The 12,094-nt window shown below is 46.9% G+C and overlaps 1 protein-coding gene across 18 annotated transcripts in view; it reads right to left on the bottom strand.

Annotated features, from left to right (window-relative positions):
- Window positions 1-8,735: 8,735 nt before the first annotated feature.
- Window positions 8,736-12,094, bottom strand: part of TBC1D1 (TBC1 domain family member 1) — a 228,057-nt gene continuing 224,698 nt past the window's right edge. For all 18 annotated transcript variants that reach the window (XM_069593832.1, XM_069593834.1, XM_069593836.1 and 15 more), the window contains one exon: window positions 8,736-10,559. In XM_069593832.1, coding sequence (XP_069449933.1) covers window positions 10,359-10,559 — 201 coding nt within the window. In that variant the 3' untranslated portion in view covers window positions 8,736-10,358. The remainder of the gene's footprint in view (window positions 10,560-12,094) is intronic.

Here is a 12,094-nt window from a genome sequence, read left to right as displayed (position 1 = left end):
CCTCCATCCCCTCTCCCCTCCCTGAAAATCAGGGGCTTGCAGCTGAAAGTTCTAACTTTAATTCCTGGTTGGTTCCTCTGGCAACCAGCCCCCCTCAGGTGGGTTTCAAAATTCACCTCATTAACATAACAAATAACATCTTTATCAGCTTCAATACAGGAAATTCCAAGGGTTTTAGGAGCATTGCTTGAAGATCAAACACATATGTCTTATTATAAATCACCATATCACACTGACTACAGGGCTTCTCAGCGTCCATAACTCATGCTAACACATTTTTAACCCCTAAAGGTAGCCGAATCCTGGAAATGGCATGCCTCGAAACACTTCAGGAAGCACCAACCTGGCCAACACTGCTGAACCCTCACCATCCAGGAGAGAGTTGAAGGTGGCCAATGCTGGGCATTGTATCGGTAAAATACAGTAAAACAAACACTGGCAAATTAGTTACCGGTAAAACACAGGTTGGTCCTTCCACCCAGCCTGTGTGCCCTGAGGTATGATGCTCCTTTCAGTAACTTTGGAGCATCCTCGGGGCAGTACATTCTTGATAGGAGTCCCGCAGGGAGTTGTGGTCTCTCTGGTTACATCTCACTTTGGGGATGAACCACCTGCAAGTTCCCCAGGAGCCTGAGGCCAGGGGACTTGGAGGGCTACTGCCCTCTGCACCCCATTCCCCTTCCTTGTCCCTTTGTTGGCTTTGTAGGCTCTCTCCTGGCTTCTTTGCCTTCTCTTGTCCCCTCTAGATGTTGAGGCAGATGCTTTTCCACCTCCTCACCTGCCCCTTTTAGAGGATGGGGAGGAGGGAGGTAACAGAGGATGACATTTTAAATTCTGGTAACAATTTTACTATTTATCCCGAAGGTCCCCAGGCATACAGCACACCTAGTGATCTCTCAGGGATTCCCTGGTGGCTCAGACAGTAGAGAATCTGCCTGAAATGCGGGAGTTCAATCCCTGGGTTGGGAAGATCCCCTAGAGGAGGGCATGGCAACCCACTCCAGTATTATTGACTGGAGAATCCTGATAGACAGAGGAGCCTGGCGGGCTACAGTTAGTTCATGAGGTCGCAAAGAGTCAGACACAACTGAGTGACTAAGCACACAGTGATCTATCAAAAACACTGGAAGGTAACCGAAGCAGCCCTTCACCTGTTGCTACTCAACCAATAATGCTGACCATTCTGTGGCTGCAAACACATCAAATCCTAATCATTTCTTTCCCCACTAAATGAGTTAATAGTCATCTAAGGGGCTCATAACAGGGCCTGGCATGTGGTGACTGCTGGTTTTGTTTTGTTTAGCCATTATTATATCATCATACTCTACATTCAACATTTCTCACTATTTAACAGCCTCTGGAATTATCCAGATGTTCAATGAACAGCATTATAGCATGAATGTGGAAAGAAGAGATAAGCATGTGACCTGATCCACAAAGTAAGGAAGATTTCCACAGCAGTAGGAAAATGAGGATAGAACCATAGGGACTTCCCTTGAGGTCCAGCGGTTAAGACTCCAACTTCTACCACAGAAGCATGGGCTCCAACCCTGTTTGAGGAATTAAGATTCCTCATACCGAACTATGCAGTCAAAAACAAAAGCTGTAGATCCGCAGAGCTGTGGATAATGAGATTCTCTCACAGCCATGGTTGCTAACTCAGGTGTCTCCCATTTTGTACTGCTCCAGTGGGACTTCCCCCCACCCACAAGCAAGTGGCTCTCAGATTTTGGCAGAGGTCAGAATCCTTTGGAATCCCTCAGATGCTTGCTAAAAAAACCATCGGCTCCACCTTCCTGAGTTTCTGAATTAATAGGTTGGGGTAGATCCGGAGAAATTGCATCTGAAACAAGTTTTCAGATGCTGCTGACTCTCTTCTTTGGGAACCACTGCCCTTCATGTTAACTTAGATTCTGGCATTTAAATAAACCTTTTGCTCAAATCAGGTCATGGGTCCAGCTTGTCACCATTCATCAAGGTCCTGTCATTCATCATGTTTGTTTTGCGGCACCTTTGCTTGTGAGAGACATGCCCCCTTCTACAGGTCTTTGTACAGGTCACTGATGAAAATGTGAACTGGACTGGCTAAGGACAAAATCCAGGTCAGGTTAATTAAACCCCTGCTTTAGGTTCAACCCATTATAATTACAGCGGTAGTTCTCAATCCTGATTAAACTTTAACATCACAGGGGAAGGTTAAAAAACAACCAAAAAAAATTTTTTTTTAAAATCTCTCCAAGTGATTCTAATGTGCAACTAGGGCTGAGAACTGCCATTTAGAGGTCTTATAGGTTTAACTTGCTAAATCAACCCAATTGAGCTGTCCTGCCCATGTAGTTTCATTTAAGCTATTGTGTGGGATGTTCTCAAAACCTTTGCTGACATCATGTGTTTTTCTACAGCTGGATCATTGCTCTTTCAAAACCATAAAATTATATTGGGCTAGCATGATATGGTTTTAGGGAATCATACAAATTTTAAAGATCAAATTTAAATATGTTTATAGTTGTTGAGGCCTTTTGTCTGGGGTTGATGTCAAGCTCACAGAATTGTATCCATTTAGTTTATATAATCCCAGTGTACTGTGCGTGATCCTGCTCAGTCGTGTCTGACTCTTTGCAACCCCATGGGCTGTAGCCAGCCAGGCTCCTCTTTCCGTGGGATTTTCCAGGCAAGAGTATTGGGGTGGGTTGTCATTTCCTCCTACAGGGGCTATTCCAGACCCAGGGATTGAACCTCCATCTCTGTGTCTCCTGTATTGGAAGGCAGGTTCTTTACCACTGCGCCACCTGGGAAGCTCCCAGGGTAATGATATTTAACATTTATTGCTTGCTGACTTTGTCTCAGCCACAGTGCTTAGAGCTCTTTAAAATATCAGATCCTACAAAATAGCTATTATTATTTCTATTTTACAGATGTGAAATCAAGTTTCAATTTTAGCTGACTCTAGGGCTCATGCTTTTAAACACTAGCTGTTGCTTCCATTTTTAATTGCCAGACACCATCTTGTTCTTCAAATGTTTTATGATGTTTTACAAGGATGCTAAAGATATGAGGAAGCATGAAATAAATAACTAGAATAAAGACAGACCAGAGAGAAGCAAAATGAACTGTGGATCAGAACAAAATGTTTGTGCGTTTGCTCACTGCAGGGTTTGGCTTTGAGTGTTCTGAAAAGTCAAAATAGGAACACATGTTCAACTGCTCAGTTCACACTGAACACAAACATTGCTCAGGAGAAGTACCTGGGAAACCTGGGGCTTCTTAAAGATGATACTGAAGATTAAAGGAATGTCTGCAAAAACATCCTCATGATCTATGCAGACAAGAGTGTCACAGGACTCAGTGAGCCACAATTTACACCATCCACTTCCTCCCTCATAAAAAACAAACAGAATTTTGGCTTGCTTTACACTTCTTCAAAAATTTCTTCATTCCAATTTCCTGTGCCCTTCCCATCACTAATCACGCCAAAAGAAGACTGATAACCATGCAAGTCTTTGCTCACATTTTCTCAGTACTCAGAATGTAATAATAATAGTGGGAGCAGTTAGGATTTCCTTTTAGAGTTTCAGTTCTTGACTCATATTCCCTTTTGGATTCTCATGCATGAAATTCACACCTGACTTTAAGGAACGAGGTTTCCCCTTGCATGAAGTCAATGTGGCTGTGTCCACAGGCTGTCAAGTCTGCAGGCGAGGTCAGCGTAAACGGAAATAACAAGGTGCCCATCACAGTGCCATTGCTCCAGCCCATCCCTCCATGCAGCTTGATGATGTGGAGTCACGAACAGCAGATTCCCTCGTGTCAGCTGAAACCAGTGATGAGAGCCATAATTTGTCACTTACCTGTATGAGACTATACAGTAATGGGAGTTTTATCTTGAAAGGTATCAATGTTTTCTTGCCATCTGAAAAAGACACGGTGTTAAGAGTGCTGGGGCTTTGGAAAGGAGCTCTGTTGATGCGAGACTGATGCTTAGGATAGAATCATGCATGATTGGAAAGTACTCTGTCATTTTCCAACATTAAGCCACCTAACTCCTCTTTAGCTGGTTCCTTATCCTTTGGATCCCACCGTGAGTACCGGCTCCTCAGCTGAGCCTTCTCTGACAGCTCTGCATAGGCAGTCCTCATCCCGTGACGAATTTTTGTTTACTAATTTCAGTCAGTAAACATTCCCTATTCTGCTACACAAAAGGGCAGCAGGACTTCCCTTGTGGTCTCAGGGCCTAGATCAGGGTTTGGTTCGTAGCAGGGGCACTGTAACCACCTGCTGAAAAGAGTGAAAACAGCCAAACAGTGGACATGAGTGACCGGAGTCAGGCTCAGAGCAGCACGTGGGACCAAGTCTACATCACGAGAAGAGAGTGGGGCCGTTCTGATATCAGGAGTGATCACAGAAACATAAAGGGTGAAGGAGAGGGATCCTGAAGGAAAAACTCATTTTACCTTACCATTTCTGATGATCAACATGAATAGATGATTAGAGCATATGAAATTTAGGAGTCAAGGTGATTGCCACGTGCCTCAGAGGAAGGAAAATGGAATACGAAATCCTCAGTGGAAAGTACAGGAAGAGCTGAGGTGGGCAGAACATTGCCATATATGTCGACCTGCCCCGCTCCCACATCCACCAAGCACACCTTCCTCCACCTCCCTCATGCAAGGCTTCACCATCTGCACCGATTCCCTTAAGACGGGGCCCCAGGATCACCCAGCAGGGGCCAAGAAGCAAAGCCACAGCGTCAGCTTTTCCTACAGTTGGAAGCAATGAGGGATACGATTAGAGGTTTAGGAAGAACCACTATCAAGAAGAGCAGAAAGAAGACACCTAAAACACAGACCCAAATAACGAATGAGGTGAAAACAGTAGCAGGAAGATGTAGCCAGAAGAGTGAGGAGAGGCAGGCGAATCTGACGGGGACGAAGAATGTTGCGAGCCTGTCTCCCCGTGGGCCTGTCAGGCGTCCAGGCTAAGCCCGCGGTTCCACACACATGTGAAGCTTCTCTCTGCTCCGCACAACCCAGCACTCCTCAGGCCCCTGCAGGACAGCAGGAAAGGGGCACGGGGAGGGGGCAGGCAGCCCCATGGACGAGGAAGATCCCCGCCCCAGTGCCTCCACCCCCGCCCCATTACTGAGCACGCTGGGCTCCAAAAGGGAAAGCACAAAAAAAGGCTACTGAGAATGCCATGGAAAGGGCTTTGTCCGAAAAGGATGCTTGGTGTGTTATTGTTCAGGTCATCTCTTAACCAAAAGCTACGTGCACGTTTACTCAAAACAATCTTGGAAATGCTTTTACAACCTGTTCAAAGCTTTCCAAATGGAGTTTGAGTGCTTTTTAGTCCTTGATTAAAAATATAAAAGTCTAACACATTTTAATTAGTTCACATTAATCTGCCTTGGAGAAAGATGAAAATTTACCAGCCAGGTATCCACAAAAAGCCTTTGCACAATTGGTGAGTACATGTGAACTAACGCACAGCCTGACTTACTGTGACCAGCAGTGCCCTTTCTCCATTTAGAGGTTGGAAGCCATCTTTTCTTCAGCCATGGCAGTACACTCAAACCATCCATCACACTAGGCTGAACTTGGAAACTGACATTGGAATTACTGCGTCACAGTCTTAAAACAATATTTAAAATGAAGTGTTTATTGTTCTCCTTAAAGACACTGGATATCAACTTTTTAATCGTTAGTATTTTTAAACTATTTTGTTTCACCTCATTTAAACTTCTATCTCATATAATTTAGTCAAACTTTAAAATAAATATTCACACAATGACATGATCAAACGACTTGCTAATAAGGGTTTACAACCAAAACAGTTGATTATTCACTTTAGAGATATGAAGGCAGTTAATCTATGAAGTCTAAGTACTAAGAACATTCTTTTTCATCTTTTGTTATCAATTTTAATTAATAACTGCTGTAGCTGCTCCATACCCCAGCTCTTATATTTTCCTAATCATTCTGATTGTTTCTAAACATGGCAACAAAAAACTTTACCTACTGGGAAGTTTCACTTCTTAAAAACCAAAGGCAATTCTATGATCTTTTTTTTTAACATGGCAATGCAAGGGTTTTAGAAGTCTAAAGTAAAAAAAAGAAATGACTGTCAAGAACAAAGGTTGGACCCAATTGAAACCTGTTGCAGCAGCATTTCTCTGCCACACATAGACAGACTGGGGAGTGGCCTCTGTTTTTTTGGGAGGGGTTGGGGTTAATTATTTATTTTGGCTGCAGTGGTTCTTCAGTGCTTCTCTAGTTGTGGTTTGAGGGCTTTTATTGCGATGACTTCTCTTGTTGTGGTCACAGGCTCCAGGTATGCAGGCTTCAGTAACTGGCACACAGGCTCAGTAGTTGCGGCATACAGGGCCCAGCTGCTCCGAGGCTCATGGGATCCTTCTGGACCAGGCATGGAACACGCGTCTCCTCCATTGGCCGACGGATTCTCAACCACTGGACCACTGGGAAGTCCTCCCCTCTGGTTTTAACTCAGGACAAATTAAGGCCCCTGGAGACTCCACATCTCAGGAGAGAACCCGAGTTGCGCTCCTTACTATACAGATCGCCCTTCTGGAAAGTGAAGCAGACCTTTCCTTGCCTTGAACTTTAATGCCATCAGAAGTGATTTGCAGAACACACTGGAATTAAAGCCAGGTGATGTAGATCATTAACTAGTCGGTCGGGAGACTGAGGATCCCCCTGACCCTGCAGCAACCATTAGCTGAAGCTCTCTTCTCAGTTTTTCCCCTCTGTAAAATGCGATAGAAAATAATTTTCCAGTATAAAACAGAAGGTTCTTTCCAACCTGAGATATTTTGAGCTATCCCAAACCCTTAAAGTAGTTTCCATTTAAGACAATGTGGCCGGTAAATTATTTTTACATTGCAAGTTTCTGGATCTTAACCTGTAGAATGTTTGGTCACACTTGATAGAAGGAAGTTTCATAGAGGGGCTTCCCCTATGGCTCAGCAGGTAAAGAAGCTGCCTTCCAACACAGGAGACAAAGATTTGATCCCTGGGTGGCAAAGGTTCCCTGGAGGAGGAAATGGCAACCCGCTCCAGTATTCTTGCCTGGAGAATCCATGGACAGAGGAGCCTGATAGGCTACAGTCCACGGGGTCGCAGAGAATCAGATAAGACTGAGCGTATGGCACAACAATGGTAGAGGAAAGGAGATGGAAGGCTGGGGTGGCCCGACATGTCAGCTGTGGTTCCTGCGGTTTTAAGTCTTCAATGCTGTACCATCAGTGACAAAGTCAAAACCAGTCTCTGAATCCTAACCCTATGGATCACGAATCATATATACTTAGCTGGAGGGCCTCCGTCGAGTGACTCACACGTGCATGCTCTCATTCGGGTTAGGCAGGTTCCAAAATTAATTGTCCTGGTTTGTATTACATCAGTTTGGTTAAGCCAGGACTACTTTCTCGTGTCCCCTTGCCTCACGGTTCTAAATTAGAATTGATTCAAAGACATGCTTGTGTGGTTTTTGGAAGATAAAGTGAAGCCAGGGCCACTTTTCTCTGAAGGGCATCAGTCAAGTATGGTGACAGACAGGCACGAGGTGTCTGTGGGTCCGTCTGTCCTCGTTCTCCGCCTCCAGCTCTTCTTCCCGTGTTCTGACCTTGAGCAATTACCTGGGCTGGCTCTACTCCCACTACCAGACACTGGCCGTAGATGCAGAGGTGGTCACAGCGTGGCGGCCACAGCTGCCCGCGAGCCCTCGGCCTCGGGCCAGGCCTGCGTCAGCACCTCCATGCGTTCTGCCTCTCAGAAGGGCCTTCTGAGTTCTCATGAGCACCTCCTTCTGCACCTTCCCCTCTGCAGCTTCTCATACAGTAGTGTTTTCTCTTATTCTGGTAACAACTCCCGCATCCTACAGCCCTCAGGGGCAATCTTTTTCCCACCAACCAAAACAAACACAGATCCCCAAATAAATACTGTTGTTCTATCTACGTGTAACTCCTCACAGGGACCCCAACTGAGTGTTTTGCGTCACAGGGTGCTTCCTGGGGATTCAAGGTCTTCCGTCTGAGAGGGTATAAATTTTATCAAAAGACAACCTACAAGTGCACACGTGTGTGTGCATATAGTTGTGTGTTGGGGAAGAACACAACAGGAAACTTTGTTAGTTTAAAAACTTGGCTCTGTGAATCCTCAGGCAATGATGTGAACTATGACTTTATCTGTCCCCAGCTAAGACACAGGCTGACGGTCCAACCTGTAAACACAGGCCCGTGTCCACTGTCCTCTCCATCCAGCGCCACCTCATGACAGCACCCACTGGCACATACCACGGCTGCGTCTGGTCTGAGCAGCCCTACTATGCACATAGAGTAGAGGTGTCACATTTGGGGAGCAATCCTTGAAAAACAAGATGTCAATCCCTCAGAGAACTCACTGCCGGTTAGGGAACAGTCACACTCTGACCCACAGGGGTTCACATGCATGCTAAGTCACTTCATTCATATCCACGTCTTTGCAACCCTGTGGACCATAGCCCGCTATGCTCCTCTGTCCACGGAATTTTCCAAGCAAGAATACTGGAGCGGGTTGCCATGCCCTCCTCCAGGGGATCTTCCTGACCCAGGGACTGAACCCACACCTCTTACGTCTCCTGCCCTGGCAGGCGGATTCTTTACCACAGGTGCCACCTGGGGTGGTCCTTCAGCTTTTTGCTGAAAAGCAAAAACCCAACATTAAAAAGAAAAACGCACAAAAGTATGAGTATGAATTATTTGTTTTATTGCTTTGTATCTTATTTAATGCAGAGTTGATGTTTTTGAGTAACGGTAATAAGATGTCCAAAATTCAACATTATTAAACATTCAAACCAGTAAAGTATGTGGGAAGAAGACCTCACATGTTAACTCTGCTAAATTATAGCTGGTGGAACAGTTCATAATGAAGGCTATAGGCTTGTCATCGTGGTTTACGACACGGGCAACGGTACAGAGTCCCCGGTGTCAACCAACTGTGTAGGCATCAGGGGTGGCACGTGCGCCTCCCTTGGAAATATCTGGAAAGATCTAGAAAGACTACAGGTATTAAAAACCCTTCCTTTCACCTCAGGCTTGAAAGACACACCCACCACAGAGGGTGTCAAAGAACTCCTGTGGAATAGAAGTGGTTATGATGATACAGACCAGAAATGGTTCTGCTGTTGAGAAGTGAACTTGCCTACACGTCCCCTCTCTAATCCACCGCCCGCTCTAGCCTGTCATGAGCAAGGGCCTCAGGTGGTGACCAGATGACACCAGGCAGCGGCCTTTTGACGGCTGAAGGCACTGGTTCTCCTCGTCCTGAGGGAGCGGGTCACTGGGTTGTGAGTTACAATCAACACGCACATCCTACCACGAAAAACTGCTCTCAGCTGCCATACATTTGATGTAATTCCAGGCTGGAAGTCTGAAGACTTTAAAACCCCAGAATGTCTGGGGCCCCTGAAAGTCCTGACGTGCTGGGCAACTTCAGCAAGGAATCTGATTCCCAAGGGGTGGAGGCTCGAAGGGACACAAGGCTGCTCACGTCACATGACACCACAACATAAATATGAGACTCTACAGTGTGGATATGAGACACCACAGTGAAGTTATAAATACTCCAGACTCTACAACTGTCAGCCACATGCTAGCCATAGCCGGGTGCAGTCTAAAGACTGGTGATCTTCCCGTAAAAACGTGTATCTACAGTGAATGTCATCAATACTTCAGGGCTAAGCAAAAACATGTGAAAACTGTTCTTCAAAGACAGACTTCATTAAATATCAAGCATAGTGACCAAATTTAAGATGCCAAATTTAAATAAATCACTTTTGATTTTTCCCAGGGGTAATCTGGGGCCTCCGCAACAAGCATGGTCAAGGGCCAACTGCACCCCGCCGGCGATGCTGAGGGTGTAAGTCATGCAAACCCTCTCTGAAGAACAATGGACACATCTTTGCCAGAGGAAGCGTATCTCCAGCCTCTTCATTCTCTGAAATACCAGAGAACTAACAAATGCCCTTTACAGACACAGGGATGCTGAAAAAGAAAGCAACAAAGAAACATAAAGGTGCATTTATTCGAGTCCATGCCATCTAATCTACTGAGTACAGTAATCAAGACTGGAAAAGGGAAGAATTAAACCTAAACAACAACAAAAACACTGGGACGTTCATCCCCTGCACTGTGAGTCAGTTCAGAAGAATCTGTGTGCTGGCAAGCCAGTCTCCTCCCTGAGAAGCACGCTTCGTTTTCCGTTCTCCTCCAGCAGTTTCATCTCTCTCAGCTAAGGCCTGGACAGTGTCAGGGCGGTGGCCACACCTGTTCTGGAGCTGTGGGCTGGCAGGAGCTGGGCCCCAGGCCATCAGTCACCCGAGGGCTTGGGCAGTGTGGGGTCAGCCTCCCGGCTGCCCAGCTCTGCCATCTGCCTCTGGAGCTGCTCCACCGTCTGCAGCAGGGCTGACCTCTCCAGCTCCAAGGCCAGGGTCGCCTGCTTCAGCTTGTTCTCGCTAGTCAGGAGCTTCTCAACGGTGGCTTCCAGGCTCTGGATCCTCCCATTGGCGACCTGGAGAATAAAAGAAGACATGTGACTGTAACTGCCTGGGAGACGGTGGGAGATCCACTGTGTGCTCTGCTGTCCAGCCTTGGGGGCATTTCGGAGCCTAATTCTGGCAGAGACACACATTTCTGCGTTTATTACCCCTTCTGGCCACAAAAGACTCTATTTTCCAGGCTCCCTCAAGGGTGGGCCGGGCCATCTGGAGAACCTCCAACGTCTTTTTCCTCTGTGTGGCTACTCTGGAAGCCACACGTGGAGACAGTGGCTTCCCAGTGCGGAGGAAGCCTGGTCCCCGAGTTGTCTGCTGGAGACGGCTGCGAAATGATCCAAGACCGCTTCGTGAAGACAAGGTAGTGGGTATACAGTACTGAGCCCTGGGATCCAGGGTGCTGTTACTGTAGCACAGTCTGCCTGCTCTGACAAACACATGCAGCTACAGGTGCACACTGGTTTCAGACAGACCATCCAAATGGTTTCTATGTGAAGGCCCACGCAAGAACAGCTCTCTAACCTGAACCTTTGGTTTTCCCTCCAGTACCAAGAACCGGCATTTCCCCCAGAACAAGTGGAGCGCTTGGGGAGCCGAGCTCTGCTAAGAGGGTCACATGTGTGGCCTCACTGACCAGACACCAGGAGTGTCCCCACTCCCCCTAGTCTGTATCCTCAACACTCAGTCAGTGTCTGGCAGCCCTTCCAGGTGCTTCTCTCTAGCAACGGACCCTCCTCCTCTTTCGAGTCCTCTCGGACAGGCTTCCCAGGCAACCACAGAATTGGCTCCAGCTGTCCGCTGCATCCCCCTGCATTCAGGCCCAGAGTCTGCAAGGCACTGCTCTGGCTCACTCATCCGCCCAGCCCTGTTAGTATCCCCATAGACTAAATGGTGTTTTTTCCCTCATTCTCAAAACAAGGGAAACAGTTTTTTGAGCAAGGTAACACCTGTGCCAGGCAGACAATTTATGACTCAAGGTTGAGCTCCGGCTGTGACACTGGAACACTCAAAACAGAAAGAAAAAAGGCCTGAGACCCTAAGCGGGTCAGTTACCAGGCAGGGGGTAGTCCCACTCAGGGGGTAAGTCTGAGCAGCCCTCTCAGACCCCCATACTCCTGCCCACGGTCAAGGCCTACAGCCGGTCCCACCTTATCTCCTCCAGCGACCACTCCTTCCGAGGCCATGGCACTCCCAGGGGTACCTGCCAGCTTAGCAGCGAGCTGGTATGCACAGTCGTTTACTGTCTGCATGAATGTCAGGTCTCCTCCTCACTCAGACCGAAGCTCTCTCACCCTGCACGTGGGTCTGACCTCTCATAGGCACCCAGCTCACAGACACTCAGTGACTCAGTGATTACTATGGAAAACGCACACCCCTTATCATATGGCAGTATCAGTCGTGTCTATGCAATTGTCTCATGCGTGCTGCTGGACAAAAGAGGTTAGACAGTTTAGTCTCCAGCTGCCAGAGGACAATCTTCAGTGTTCAACAAGAAAATAAATGGGGCTTTGGTATCCAACTATATGAATGGAACGGAGTCAAAAGAGAGGTC

This window comes from Ovis canadensis, chromosome 6, assembly GCF_042477335.2.
Source record: "Ovis canadensis isolate MfBH-ARS-UI-01 breed Bighorn chromosome 6, ARS-UI_OviCan_v2, whole genome shotgun sequence".
NCBI lineage: Eukaryota > Metazoa > Chordata > Mammalia > Artiodactyla > Bovidae > Ovis > Ovis canadensis.
Note: the sequence above shows the minus strand (reverse complement) of the source record. Positions and strands in the feature narration are given on the sequence as shown.